This window comes from Vicia villosa, linkage group LG3, assembly GCF_029867415.1.
Source record: "Vicia villosa cultivar HV-30 ecotype Madison, WI linkage group LG3, Vvil1.0, whole genome shotgun sequence".
Taxonomy (NCBI): Eukaryota; Viridiplantae; Streptophyta; class Magnoliopsida; order Fabales; family Fabaceae; genus Vicia; species Vicia villosa.
Window position 1 is genome coordinate 192,667,616 of NC_081182.1, and position 13,807 is coordinate 192,681,422.

The 13,807-nt window shown below is 42.1% G+C and overlaps 1 protein-coding gene across 1 annotated transcript; it reads left to right on the forward strand.

Moving 5' to 3' along the window:
* The first annotated feature begins 219 nt into the window (after positions 1-219).
* LOC131657051 (uncharacterized) lies at positions 220-2,293 on the forward strand. The gene is made up of 2 exons (XM_058926560.1): positions 220-589; positions 1,999-2,293. Exons 1-2 carry the CDS (start codon positions 323-325, stop codon positions 2,128-2,130), a joined length of 399 nt encoding a protein of 132 aa, XP_058782543.1. The 5' UTR covers positions 220-322; the 3' UTR covers positions 2,131-2,293.
* The last annotated feature ends 11,514 nt before the right edge of the window (positions 2,294-13,807 follow it).

Genomic DNA, 13,807 nt, shown 5'->3' on the forward strand with positions numbered 1-13,807 from the left:
TATTTTACTAAACTTTGTCCAAATTGAAATTTGTAAGACTATAATCATATTAACAATCATATTAACGTGATTATAAATGAATTTGAAAATACGGGAATAAATATGTTTTAAGAAGTCAAATATTGAATTTCTAAAATATAAAATTAAAAGAGATTAAAGATAGTGTAGAATAACGATATCATTTCACTTGTGTTATATACCAAACAGTGGAACTGAAATATTTCTTTCCTTATTCTCTCAAAACAAACAAACCCCAAACACAACAGTAACAATAACAAGAACATTAGAAACACGAACCAATCCATCATTCACACTATAATCCATGGCCACTTCATTTCTTCTCTCTAACCCAATCCCTCACACTCCCACCTTCATATTCCCTTCCTTCAAGGCCCCACCTTACCCCATCTCTCCGCCTCTTCTCCGCACCACTTACCGGAAACCAAGACGCGCTACGGTGGTCACACGCGCCGGCGCAAGCGCCAGTAGCTACGCTTTCGCGATTGCGCTTCCTCTTTCTCTCCTCGCTGTTACCATCTTCACTGCCCTCCGAATTGGCGAGAAGCTCGACCAAGATTACTACGAAGAGGTAATTTCATAAACCAAAATCGGTGTTATCTTGTTCACTGCTTGTTTGTTTGTTTGTGTCTTCCACGTGTTTGATGAAATTCCTCAACCGGGTTTTACACAATTGCGTTATTGGAATCACTTACATACAAGTAATGTTGTATCTGGTTGAATGAGCATGTTACTGTTTTTTTTTTTTTTTTTTACAAAATTGAAATTTGAAACTAGTCATATTAGGAAAATTATCTTCCGAATTAAAAGAACAACAACATTATCATTATGAATAATAGTATTTTTTATTATTATAAGAATTACTTAATCTAGAGTACCTTCAATGGGCAACATATAATAAGTGGCTCAAGTGGACTCCACCTTATCATATCACATTGAATCAACTTATTCTTAGACTATGTATTGATAGGAATAACGGAACAGAGCGAAATAGAACATAAATATAATATAAATTCCATTCCATTGTTTGAATATTTTATTAAAAATGTTTTATTTCATTCCATACATACAAGTCAAGTTGGATGAAACAAAAAATGGAGGATTGGATGGAATTGTTCCATTCCACGGCATACATATTTGCAAATCCAAACAATTGAGTTTCATTATTTACCATTTCATTTCATCCCTTAGCACAAATCCAAATATACCCTTAGGGTGTGTTTGTTTCTGTGGTGATGAAAACTGATTTTATACGAATTGATTTTGTAAACTTGATTTGGTCTAAAAATGAGTTGAAGATAAATGGATTTATTTTGCATATATTCGTGTAAAAGTTACGTTTAAACCCAAAAACTACAAATACTAGCTTAAAGTTTAATCAATTATGAAGTTAAAATCAATTCTACTTAGAGAAACTAGACATGTCAAAATCAATTCTACACTCTTATTGGATCCGTAACTAAGTTCGTTTTAACATTTTTCTTACAATTTCAATTTTTGGAACGAGTTCACTTTTGTAGAGTTGCTCAGTAGATTTTTTTTTCCAATTACGGTAATTTTGATTTCCATATGCCAAGATAGTTGATAGTTGATAGTTTTTCATCATAACTTGAGAGATGGTTGAAAATTTCGCTTACGTTTTGGTGAATAGAGAATTGTTTGATTGTACCTTTAGTCCATACAAATGTTTTATCAGTTATCTCAATGAATATCTGATGTACCTGCATTTACCCTCATATGAACTGAAACAGTTGACTCACTAGTGCCTGCCATGTTGTAACATGCTTGTGTTGTGTGTGTGTGATTCTATTTACCAGCTCAATAAGGAACATCTAATCTTCATGCGCGTCTATTCGCACATTCTAATTTTTAATCAATTGTGTATTTGGAAAATTGTAAACTCTTACTAACCTCTTTTGCAAATATTTGTCAGCTGTCTTCGGTTTTGCCTGATTCTGTGACATGTTTTTTCAATACCAGATGGCAATAAATGAAGCTATCATGGAAATTGACGAAGAGGAAGAAGAGGACTATGATGATGACGCAGAAACTTATTTACAAGAAGAACCTGTCCTTCCACGTGGCCGCAACAGACCTAAAAGGGAAGCTTGAATGTGAGGTGGTCGCAAATGAGTATGGAGGGATAAGGGCTCAGTCCATGTTAATTTGGTTATCTTGCAATCATTCTCGCGGCTTAAGAAACAATCATGTAGTATGAATCTAATATGTAAGTTCATAAAGGGTTTATAATGTAAGCAATAGTTTATTTCACAAATGTTGATAGAAAGAATACTATTTATTCAGAAAAATACCAATTAAATTCGCAAAAGAAAAGGTGAATACAGTGTAACACTAGTATTTTCATAACTTTCCTATGCACATGTAAAAAGGGGTTTTTTTTATTACTCTTGATTTAACAAGAACTCCTGTTGGAAATACTCCTACATTAATCACATGAAACTTTGAGCTGTAATTTGTAAATAATCTTTTGTTAATTGTTATTTGTTAAAAACAAAACATCAAGGAATGCATTTCATCATCTAAGACTTGTGATTTCAATTTTTTGAGTGAGTTTTGGATTTATATCGTGGAACTCAATAATGTTTCATCACAAATTCAGTTGATTAGTCTTATCTAACTAATGTATTATTTATAAAGGAAATATCTAGATACAAGAGGATTGTGTAAATATGGCTCATTCTCTTTATTAATTGATACAATTAATTTGATATATATATATATATATATATATATATATATATATATATATATATATATATATATATATATATATATATATATATATATATATATATATATATATATATATATATATATATATATATATATATATATATATATATATATATATATATAGACTATACCAAATTAATTTGATGAAAATTGGGTTGATGCAATTCATAATGACTAATTACAGGTTAAGTATGTTTTTGGACCCTATAAAATTATCGAATCTTGTTTTTGGTCCCTATTAAAAAAATGACATGTTTTGGTTCCCACAAAATTATTATGCACGTAGTTTTAGTCTCTATTGTTAAACCGATGTGTATTTTTGAATGATCATTGATCTTACCTGATTAGAGTCAATCGTCACGGTTAGCTGCGGTGGACTTGAAAAACTAGGGGATGTACCTGCAAGGTACTACAATGCCAAAGTGAGAAAGCAATATGAGAGAGAGCAAGTACAAGGTAGAATAGGAAAGAATGAATGTTACCTGACCCTCTAGTGAAAGAGGGTATTTATAGCCCCAGCGCTGGGCCAAGATTCCCTAATTGAGCCAGATCAATTGGAGGCCCACATGCTAGGAAACTGCCAGAACCCCCTGTGTTAGGGCCTAGTCAGCATGTGGCTTCGCTTTCTAGATGAGCATGGCGTAGGTTCAGAGGTAGTTACCCGAATCCCTAGCAATTGGTTTGACCACATGGTCTTACGTGGAGTTGACTTCATAACGGCTACTAGAAGCATTATTGGGCCTTGAGTGATTGGGCATGTTCGGCCTGGGTAAGGGATTGGGCCTGCTCGACCCTAATGTAAGCGATGGGCCTGCTCGGCCCAGACCAGAACAGGAGCCCCCCAAGTCGTTGTTCCGGTTAGGAGCAAATGACTTTATCAGATGTGTGGCCGAAGCGGTGCTCGCGGGGAATTTTCACCTTCCGCTGAGATGTTCAGCCGAGTGTATGCTCGCGGGGAGTCTTTGTGCCCCACATAAGTCTGAAGGCGTCCTCGGCGATTTTGTGTCCGTATTTCAGCCGAGGAGGTGAAGGGTGTTAAACAAAGGATGGTGAATCGTTGGTTTTGGAATGTCAAGAATCGTGTCAACTAATGGAATTTCAGAAACTGGATGACACGTGGCAGTTGTCTGAAATGGCATCATTGCCTAGAGCCGCCCTTTGGCCTAGGCAGTGATGACGCCCTTCGCATTTCCCCGTATCCTTGCTATATAAATGAGGGAAAGGAAAATCATTTGCAACTATTTGCAAAAACTCTCTAAGCTCTCTGCTGTCTTCGTGCTTTCGGGTTCAACGATCCTTCTTCAAATTTCAACTACAGTTAACGTTTTTTCTTCGCTAAGTAAGTAGCTCCCTACTTTCTTCTCGTAACTCTGTTGATTTGAACGTTTTTGTAGGGTTTTTCTAGGAGGTTAGGTAGTTTAGTGATGAATTTGCTGGATAGGATATGAATATGCAAGCGTTATCCATATGCCTTTGCCGAGCGTATCGTGAGTGAGCCGAGGAAACAATTAAATGAAAGCGTGATTCTTCCGAGTGTCTCTTAAATTTGCAGGGGATAGCTGGTGAAATCCCCATGAACATACTGAGCATTCTTTTAATTAGTGGGGGATAACTATGGGCTCCCCATGAACGTCCCGAGCACCTTTTAAATACGCTGAGGATAACTGTTAGGTTTTACATGAATGTCCGAGCGTCTTGAAATCGTTGCACGATTTCCCTCGTGTCGCTAGTCCTCCTCGTCCTTTCACTTGACCTGCGGTGGAAGGGTGGATTTGATCAGTCAAATTCACTATTTCCTCTACTTTTCTGGTAAATGGCCGACGACGCTCGGGAGGATATTGAGCGCGGGATTTCAGGCAAAGCCACTATAATGACGGCCCTCCCGTCAATTAGGAGGTCCCTTATGTCGAGGTGGTGAAACCGAGGAGGTTGGAAGACTGGGTGGTGGCTGGTCCTCTGACCATAGCATCGCGGCGCATCCAAACGAGGCCTTCAACATTGTCGAGGACCTTGACCCGGGGATGAAGCCATTGTGGATGGCTTTTACACCAAAATTGGACAATAGGATATGTTCGGTTTACTCGGGTAGTCGCTTCGCGATGTATGAGTTTTCTTTTAAGGAGGCTGGGATGCGGCTCCCCTTCACGAACCTGCAAATGAATGTCTTTAACTGGCCGCAGTTTTCCCCGTCTCAACTCCATTCAATGCCATTGCCTTCCTCCGGGCTTTTGAGATCATGTGCGGCTACCTGGACGTTGTGCCCACTCTAAATTTGTTCCTCCAAGTCTTCCATCTACAATGGCTGCGTGACGCCGACAGGAAGTATAGTTGGGTGTTCTTCAAGCAGCCGAAGACGCTGTTCGCGATTTATCAGGACTCTATTAAACAATTTAAAAACCGATTCTTCATTGTGAATCCCCTCACTCGTGATACCGAGGAGCACCTATTTGAAATTGTTGACTACGTAGAGGACGGGGAAAAGAAGAGGGGGTCTTCTCCTCGGTTTCCTTTAGAGTGGCAGTATGACCACTTCCAGTTGGAGACGGAGTCTTATATTTTCCGTGACGAGGACCTTAGTGACCGCGACTTGGCGGCATATCGGAAAATCATCGCATATGTTGATGGTTTTACGCCGGGGATGTGCATGTTGCCTAAAGGGGATCCATTGTACAATGAGAACGATCAGCCCCTCTTTGCCGCTCGGTACATAAACACCAAGGCTATCCTTGAATGCGAGACAGAGGGGGAAGCGATGATTTTGCTAGGTAGGACATATTTTAATTTGTTTATGTTTGCATATTTATCACCATGAGTATCACCAGACTAGAGGACTTTTACCTCCCTGACTGGGCAAAGATGTCCTCTCCCCTCTCTTCTCACAACCCATGGGAGTTCTCCCCTTCCGCCATGGTCATCTCTGGAGGAGGATTCAGCAAACTAACCGTCGGATCTGTAAAACGAAAGATCGACGAGCTCATTTCAGCGAACTCGAGCAAAGCCGCTACTCTCGACCTCGCCAAGAGCGGCTCCTCCCCCATTGCGTTCTATCGGGAAGAACTGCCGGGTGGATCTCCCAATGCCACCATCCCTTTCCTCATCCGAGCTCGAATGGCTAACTTCGACGTATGCCGTATTTTGGTCGATCAAGTAAGTTCGGTAGACATTATGTACTCCCAGCTATTCAAAACGTTACAGCTGGACGACCGCCACCTCACGCCCTACGTAGGCTCTGACCTACAAGGCTTCAATGGAATCGTGACGAGACCGTGAGGATTCGTTAAACTTATTGTCTCAGTTGGGTCAGCCGAAAATGCAAGGGCCGTAAAAGTCCAGTTCCTGGTCATCGACTACCCCTCAATATACCAATGCATCTTGGGACGATCCATGTTGGCCGAACTAATTGCAGTCCCCTCGACCATTCACCTCAAACTCAAGTATTACACAGCTAAAGGGAAAGTTGCCACGCTCCACGGAGACATCGAAGCGGCCAGGAGATGTTTCGAAGCATCCGCCAAAGGCCTCAACTCGATAAAAATAGCTTCTCAAGACAAAGCAACGACCAACGCGGGCTCCGAGTCCATCAAGTCAATGCCGCACATCGACACCGTCGACCTAGACAGTCGCTTTCGTAAAGAATCCGAGGGGAAAGCAGACACGAAGAAATCAGAGGAGGGTCTACGACCAATCCCGGACGGAGATTTCGAGCTGATAGCCCTCGGGGAAGATCCAACTAAGGGAGTCAAGATCGGGACAGATCTACCCGAGCTGGCCAGAAAACTACTCAAGGCCTGCCTCAGAGAGAATACCGACTTATTTGCCTGGAGCGCAGTTGAAATGCCCGGCCTCGATCTAGAAGTAGCTTGCCATCACCTAACGATCGATCCGACCTGTAAAGCCGTCGCTTAGAGGAGAAGAAAGTAGTCCCCAGAAAAAACGGCCGCTGCCAAACTAGCTGTTAGGGACCTCTTAGAAGCTAAGTTCATATCGGAAGCCAAGTATACTACTTAGCTCTCCAACGTTGTACTTGTGAAAAAATCCAATGGAAAACGGCGCATGTGCGTTGACTACACCGATCTTAATAGGGCTTGCCCAAAAGATGGTTATCCTTTACCGAACATAGATAAATTAGTAGATAATTCCGCCGGCTTTAAATTACTATCATTTATGGACGCGTATTCTGGATACAACCAAATACCCATGTCTAAAACGGACAAAGAATATACGACTTTCATGACCGAATCGGGCAACTATTACTACAACGTAATGCCCTTCGGCCTAAAAAATGATGGGGCAACGTACCAGCGGATGATGAACAAAGTATTTCGAACGAAAATAGGTGATATGCTCGAGGTATACATGGATGACATGATCGTCAAATCCCAAGAGGAAACCGATCACGCCATCCATCTCAAAAAGTCTTCGAACAGGCCCGGAAATGCAAAATGAGATTTAACCCCGAAAAATGCACTTTCGGAGTCCAAGCTTGTAAATTCCTCGGTTTCTACTTAACAGAAAGAGGGATTAAAGCGAATCCGGAAAAATGCAGGGCCTTCTCGGACTTCCCTACGCTGAACTCGAAAAAATCTATCCAATCCTTGAACGGAATGCTCACTTCACTGTCTAGATTCGTGGCCAAATTTGCCCAGCACGCTCTCCCCCTCTTCAAACTTCTACGAAAGGAAGCTACGTTCGAATGGACAGACGAATGTGAACGTGCCCTCTCCCATCTCAAACAAGTCCTCTCGTGCCCACCTGTCCTCTTGAGGCCCAACGTCGGAGAAATCCTTTACCTATACCTAGCCGTCGCCACCGAAGCGGTTAGCGCCGCCCTCATCCGAGAGACACTAGAAGGACAGAGACCCATCTATTTCACGAGCAAAGCACTCCAGGTCCCCGAGGTCAGATACCAACAAATCGAGAAAGTCTCACTCGCACTAATCAATGCAGCCAGGAGATTAAGGCACTACTTCCTGGCACACACCATAGTCGTGCGTACCGAGCAACCTATAAAGCAATTGCTCGGACGTCCCGACATGACCGGAAGGATGCTCCACTGGTCGCTAGAACTTTCAGAATTCGGCATAAAGTACGAAGGAAAGAAAACTCTTAAAGCACAAGTTCTAGCGGACTTCGTGGCCGAGATGGCTTTCCCCGAGACATCGGCCTGCGACGCCAAGAAGTGGACCTTGTATGTGGACGGAGCTTCGAGTCCGTCTGGAAGCGGGGCATGTATTATCCTAGAAAACGGAGAAGGGACCCTGATAGAAGTATCGCTTTCCCTATCTTTTCCCACCTCCAACAACCAAGCAGAATACGAGGCACTTCTCGCAGGATTACGTCTTGCCGACGACCTCGAAGCCGAGGAGATCGAAGTATTCACCGACTCCAAGCTGGTAGCATCCCATATCTCGGGTGAATATCAAGTCAAAAGCGACCATCTCGCTGAATACCTAAGCCTGGTGCGCAAAAGAATGGCCCGGTTCAAGAATGCCAAAGTAAAGCATATTCCAAGAGAACACAATGCCCGGGCAGATGTTCTATCAAAACTAGCCAGCACAAGGAAAATTGGGGGTAACAAGTCAGTGATCCAAGAAATATTACCCAGACCCAACACCGAATCTCCGACCGGAATAACGCACGTAAACGCGATCGGAGACGCGTCCTACTGGATGACCCCTGTATACAACTATCAGACGAACGAACTCCTACCAGATGATCCTAAGGAAGCCGCCATTATCAGAAGAAGGGCTTGCTCGTACGTCCTGGTCGAAAATTGATTATATCGACGAGGATTCTCCACCCCCCTCCTTAAATGCGTTGACGAAGGCATGACCCCTCATGTACTTCGGGAAATACACGAAGGAATTAACTCCCAGCACCTGGGAGGTAGATCCCTCGCCAGGAAAGCCCTACGGGAAGGATACTACTGGCCCACCATGCAACACGACGCAAAGGAATACGTAAAGAGATGTGACAAATGCCAGCGTTTCAGGGACATGCACCTCGCACCCCCAACGAGCTTAAGTCCTTATCCCCCCTGGCCGTTCGCGTGGTGGGGCATGGACCTCCTTGGACCGTTCGTGATCGGGAAGCAACCAAAACAAATACCTCATAGTCGCTGTTGACTACTTCACTAAATAGATCGTAGCCGAACCATTGGCTAAAATCACATCCTTGAACGTACTGCGTTTCTATAAAAGAAACATCCTCGCTTGGTTCAAAGTGCCCCTGGCCATCATCACCGACAACGGCACCCAGTTCACTGACAAATATTTCCAAGAATTCGTCGGAAAATTAGGAACAAAACAGCACTTCGCGTCGGTCGAGCATCCCCAGACAAATGGGCAGGCCGATGCCGCTAACAGAGTGATCCTAAGAGGCCTCAAAAGGAGGTTGGACGAAATCAAAAAAGGACGGGTCGAGGAACTACACAACGTCCTCTAGGCTTACCGAACCACCCCCATTCTACTACCGGAGAGACCCCCTTCCGACTTACATACGGGACGAAGGACGTAATCCCCGTCGAGATACACGTGCCCACCAGACGTACCGAATAACCCCTTGAGGAGGAGACTAACAGAGAAGCCGTCCGAGAGGAGCTCGATCTGGTCGAAGAAATCCGAATGGGTGCTGCTCTGCGCGAAGTTTCGCTCAAGCAGAAAATCGCTCTGAGACATGACACAAAAGTCATTAGACAAGAATTTGAAATGGACAGTCAAGTTCTCAAGAGAAACCACAAAGATTCTCGCGAAGGCAAGCTAGCCGCAAACTAGGAAGGCCCCTATCGTGTCCGAGCAAAGAGCGAAAACGAGGCATACTACTTAGAAAACCTACAAGGAGTAGAACTCGCTCGACCTTGGAACGCCGAAAAACTCAAGCAGTACTACAGCTAAGAGCTAGAGACGCTCAGATCATAGGTGCGGCCCGGGTACAAGCCTAACACCTCATAATGAAACACAACGACAGCAACCCACTCCCTTAATCGAGCGGACTCCTTGTCCTTCGGGGAGCACGAATGCCGAGCACCCCGTTGTAAGCAAGTACCACGACGACAGAACACCCTGCTCGCGAAGGGATCGTTCACGCCATGAGACTCGGACCTCAACACAACGAAGCCTGAGACTCACCCCCGCCAGGCACATGTCCTTGGCTGTCGACCAGAGTTCCACACACTTGGCGACCAACACGTTATAATCGAGCAAAATCTCCTACTAACGAATACATTGGCAAAACTACAACAATGATACTTTATTCATTAATCAAGCAAGTTACAAAGTACAAACAAAAGCAAAAATGAATAAAAACGCATCATTCTGCCTGGCGCATGAACTCCTCCGAGTGAAGATACTGGAACCAATCCTCGTCCCACTCCGTCTCAGAGCCATCAGCATTAGTCACAACCCTCACCCCCGAAGACTGAGCCTGTGCGTTCGAACTGCGAACCCCTTGGGAGCGCGAAGTGGACCCAGCAAAGACTTTCTTCTTCTTCGTTTCCTTGACTCCACGAGAGCAACAAACCTTAGAAACTTTCTTCCCCTCAGCACCTCCCATTTCTGCAGAAAAATGAAGAAGAAGAGGTCCAACGGACCTCCTTTTATAGGAAAAGAAAAAGAATAAAGGAGCATGGGAACTGACAAAAGCATTAAATGGCTACATAACCCTTGGAAACAACGCGCACGCTGCCCAAGGAGTCAAAACGCATGCGCATAAACTTCAAAAAATGAGGCAAATAGAAGCGTAAAAAACAAAGCAAAGCAAATTCAAATTAAAGAAACATCGAGCAGGCAGCCCGAAAATGTGTCCGACTAACGGCCATGAAGGCCGAGCCGGTGAATATCTTTACAAAGAAAAAATGGGGGGCATCCCCCCTGGAAGACAACCAAAGTAACAAATGGCGCGCATGCCAAACTCTTAACAAAAACTTCAAACACCTTCATCCATCTGGGTCTCCTCGGCCTTCTGAGCTGCAGATTCCTCCCCACCGACACTGAATTCCGGGGAGACGATCTGGTCTCCCTCCACTCGGTGGTAAGGGCCTGTTCCTTAGGTTACCAGATCTACCCCAGGATTCTTCAACTTAAGCTGGGCTACAGTGGAGTTATAGGTATCTTCGGCAGCAGTCACTAATCGGAAAAATAACAAGTGTACTATTTTTACCGATGTAGTTATAATGGGTTTTACCCCAAGTATCGATCTCGAGGACTACGTAGGAAATACAAGTTATTATAATGAGTCAATTAAACAAAAGAGCATGAGGGTGTTTTTGATTATCAATGAAATAAGTTGAAACAATACAAATAAGCTAGAATTAAAGTTGAACTTTTTATAATATGAGAAAAATGCCAAGGTAAGGTGTGTGATTTACTCTATAACTCCTCTGGATTCAGATCTCTTTAACAAGTTCATAGAATTCAATTATTTATTCTTAAGGATGTTTTCCCTAAGTCCTTAGTGAAAACCTTTTGGTTTATAATCCTATTACCTAAGTCCTTAGAGACATAGGAGAAAACCAAATTTGTGATTAATCAAGAATTTCTAAATAACCATACGGTATCCCTAGTCCTAGGTGATAACTATACGGTTCAATTGTATACAAACCTTAACAATCGTAGTCCTACAAATTGTTAACCATAGGACAATCCTTATTGATCCGATAAAGACAACATTAAAAACATTATACAATCAAATTGAATAATACGAACATTTGATTAACGAAATACGAAATCCAGAGTTATTATAAATCAAATCAGGGACACCCCCTAGCATTGGGGGGTTTAGCCTCTCATAATATTCAAGAAACACAAATCAAAGAGTTTAGACAATACAAAGATGAGTGGAAACTTTGATCTTCAATGGTGTCCACCGTTGAATCTCTCCGTCTCCGAAACCCTTGATGAAGCTATCTTCTCCTCTCTCTGGAATTCTATCGTATTCTGCAAAAAGTGCCTTCTCCTTGTCTCAAAATCACTTTTAATCTGTTCTAGGTTTTCAGGTCCAAGACAGAACACCCAAAATGCCCCTGGTACTTTAAAAATATCAAAATAGAAAAATCAGAATTTCTGTCCGCACCAGCTTACACGGCCGTGTCACTTGACATGGGCAGACCATGTCAGCTTCTGCCACTTTGGGGAGACTTCTTCAGGGGTTTTCTTAAACAATTCGTTTCCCATCAAGAAGTATGATAAGGCTCTATATTTCACCATTCTATCTGTATCTGTCGAAGGATCTCTCAAGTAGTTTACAATTGGACTCCTCCAATCCGTGTCTGCTAAGGAATCTATATTTAAGACTTCAAATTCCTCTTCGTTGGCGAAGCCTAATTGTGTGTTCTCCAGATCACTTGGGGATAATTTTGTGGCCATTGATTTGCCTCTTACCTCGATCAATTCTTCTAATTTTTCTTTTGATACTTTGTATCCTGAGGCTAACTGTGCCAAATCATTTGCTTCTTGATTGTTTACCCTTGATACGTGTTTTAAATCCACATATTCAAATTTTTTAAGTAGCCTATTTGCTATGACAAAATACATGATCAAATTCTCTTTGATACATTTGTATTCTTTCGTCAGTTGCTTTATCACTAATTCTGAGTCTCCTTTAATTTTGACTCTAGTTGCCCTCAATTCCAACAAGGCTTCAAGTCCAGCAATTAATGCTTCGTATTCAGCTTCATTATTGGAACATAGAGGGCCTTCAATTTTATACTTGAGCGTTGTTGGAATTCCATCAGGAGAAATGAAGAGAATACCAACGCCACTCCCCTCTTTATGTGTCACACCATCGAAGTACAACTTCCAAGGCTTCAAGTCTACATATTGTTGAGGATTTTCAACCACTGCATGATCCACAATAAAATCTGATACGATTTGTCCTTTCATTGCCTTAAGAGGTTGAAAGATTAGAGAGTATTCAGTAAGGGCCAAAGCCCATTTTCCAATTCGACTATGCAATATTGGTTTGGATAGCATATGTTTAATAACATCAAAATGAGATGAAACGTAAACATCAACTGGCTTTATATAATACTTGAGTTTGATACAAGAGAAATATAAACAAAGGCAGAGTTTTTCTAAGGCGCTATACCTAGTCTCTGCATCATTTAGTACTCTACTTATGTAATAAATGGCTCTTTCGATACCATTTTCATCTTCTTGTGCTAACATGCTACCTATTGTATTATCTGAAGCTGAGATATACAGGCGCATGTGCTTCTTTCCATTTGGGGGGGACAAGATGGGTGGGTGCATTAAATATTGCTTGATTTTCTCAAAAGCTTCTTGATGTTCAGCATGCCATTCGAACCTTCCTTGCTTCAGTCGAAGTAAGGGGGAAAACCCTTGCGTACGCCCGCTCAAATTAGAGATAAATCTTCTTAAGAAGTTTATCTTTCCCAATAGAGATTGCAATTCTTTCTTCGTGGATGGAGGCTTTATTTCAATAATAGCCTTCATTTTATTCTGATTAATTTCTATTCCCTTTTTGTGGACTACGAAGCCCAGGAAATCTCCAGCCTGCACAAAGAAAGCACACTTAAGAGGATTCATCTTTAAGCCATGTTTTCTCATTCTTTCGAATGATTGGCTGAGAAGATCAAGATGACTATCATCTGAAATGGACTTTACAACAATATCATCTATGTACACCTGCATCAATGTTTCTATAAAATCATGAAATATAGAATTCATTGCACTTTGATAAGTTGCCCCAACATTTTTTAAACCAAAAGGCATAACGACCCATTCATAGGTACCTATTGCCCCAGGGCAACGAAAAGCTGTTTTGGACACATCTTCTTCTGCAATGAAAATTTGATTATACCATGAATATCCATCTAGCATACTTAGATATTCGAAGCCTGCGGCTGAGTCCACTAACATTTCTGCCACAGGCATAGGATATTCATCTTTAGGAGTAGCTGCATTTAGATCACGAAAATCTATACATACCCTTAAAGAACCATTCTTTTTAATAACAGGCACAATATTAACAATCCATTCGACATACCTCGTAGTCCTAATGAATTTACACCGAAGAA

What these genes read in the sequence shown, in the direction of transcription:
- LOC131657051 (XM_058926560.1), top strand. Translation starts at nt 323, where the DNA reads ATGGCCACTTCATTTCTTCTCTCTAACCCAATCCCTCACACTCCCACC. An exon ending in ACCAAGATTACTACGAAGAG is followed by an intron (nt 590 to 1,998) that starts GTAATTTCATAA and finishes TTTCAATACCAG; the next exon opens with ATGGCAATAAATGAAGCTAT.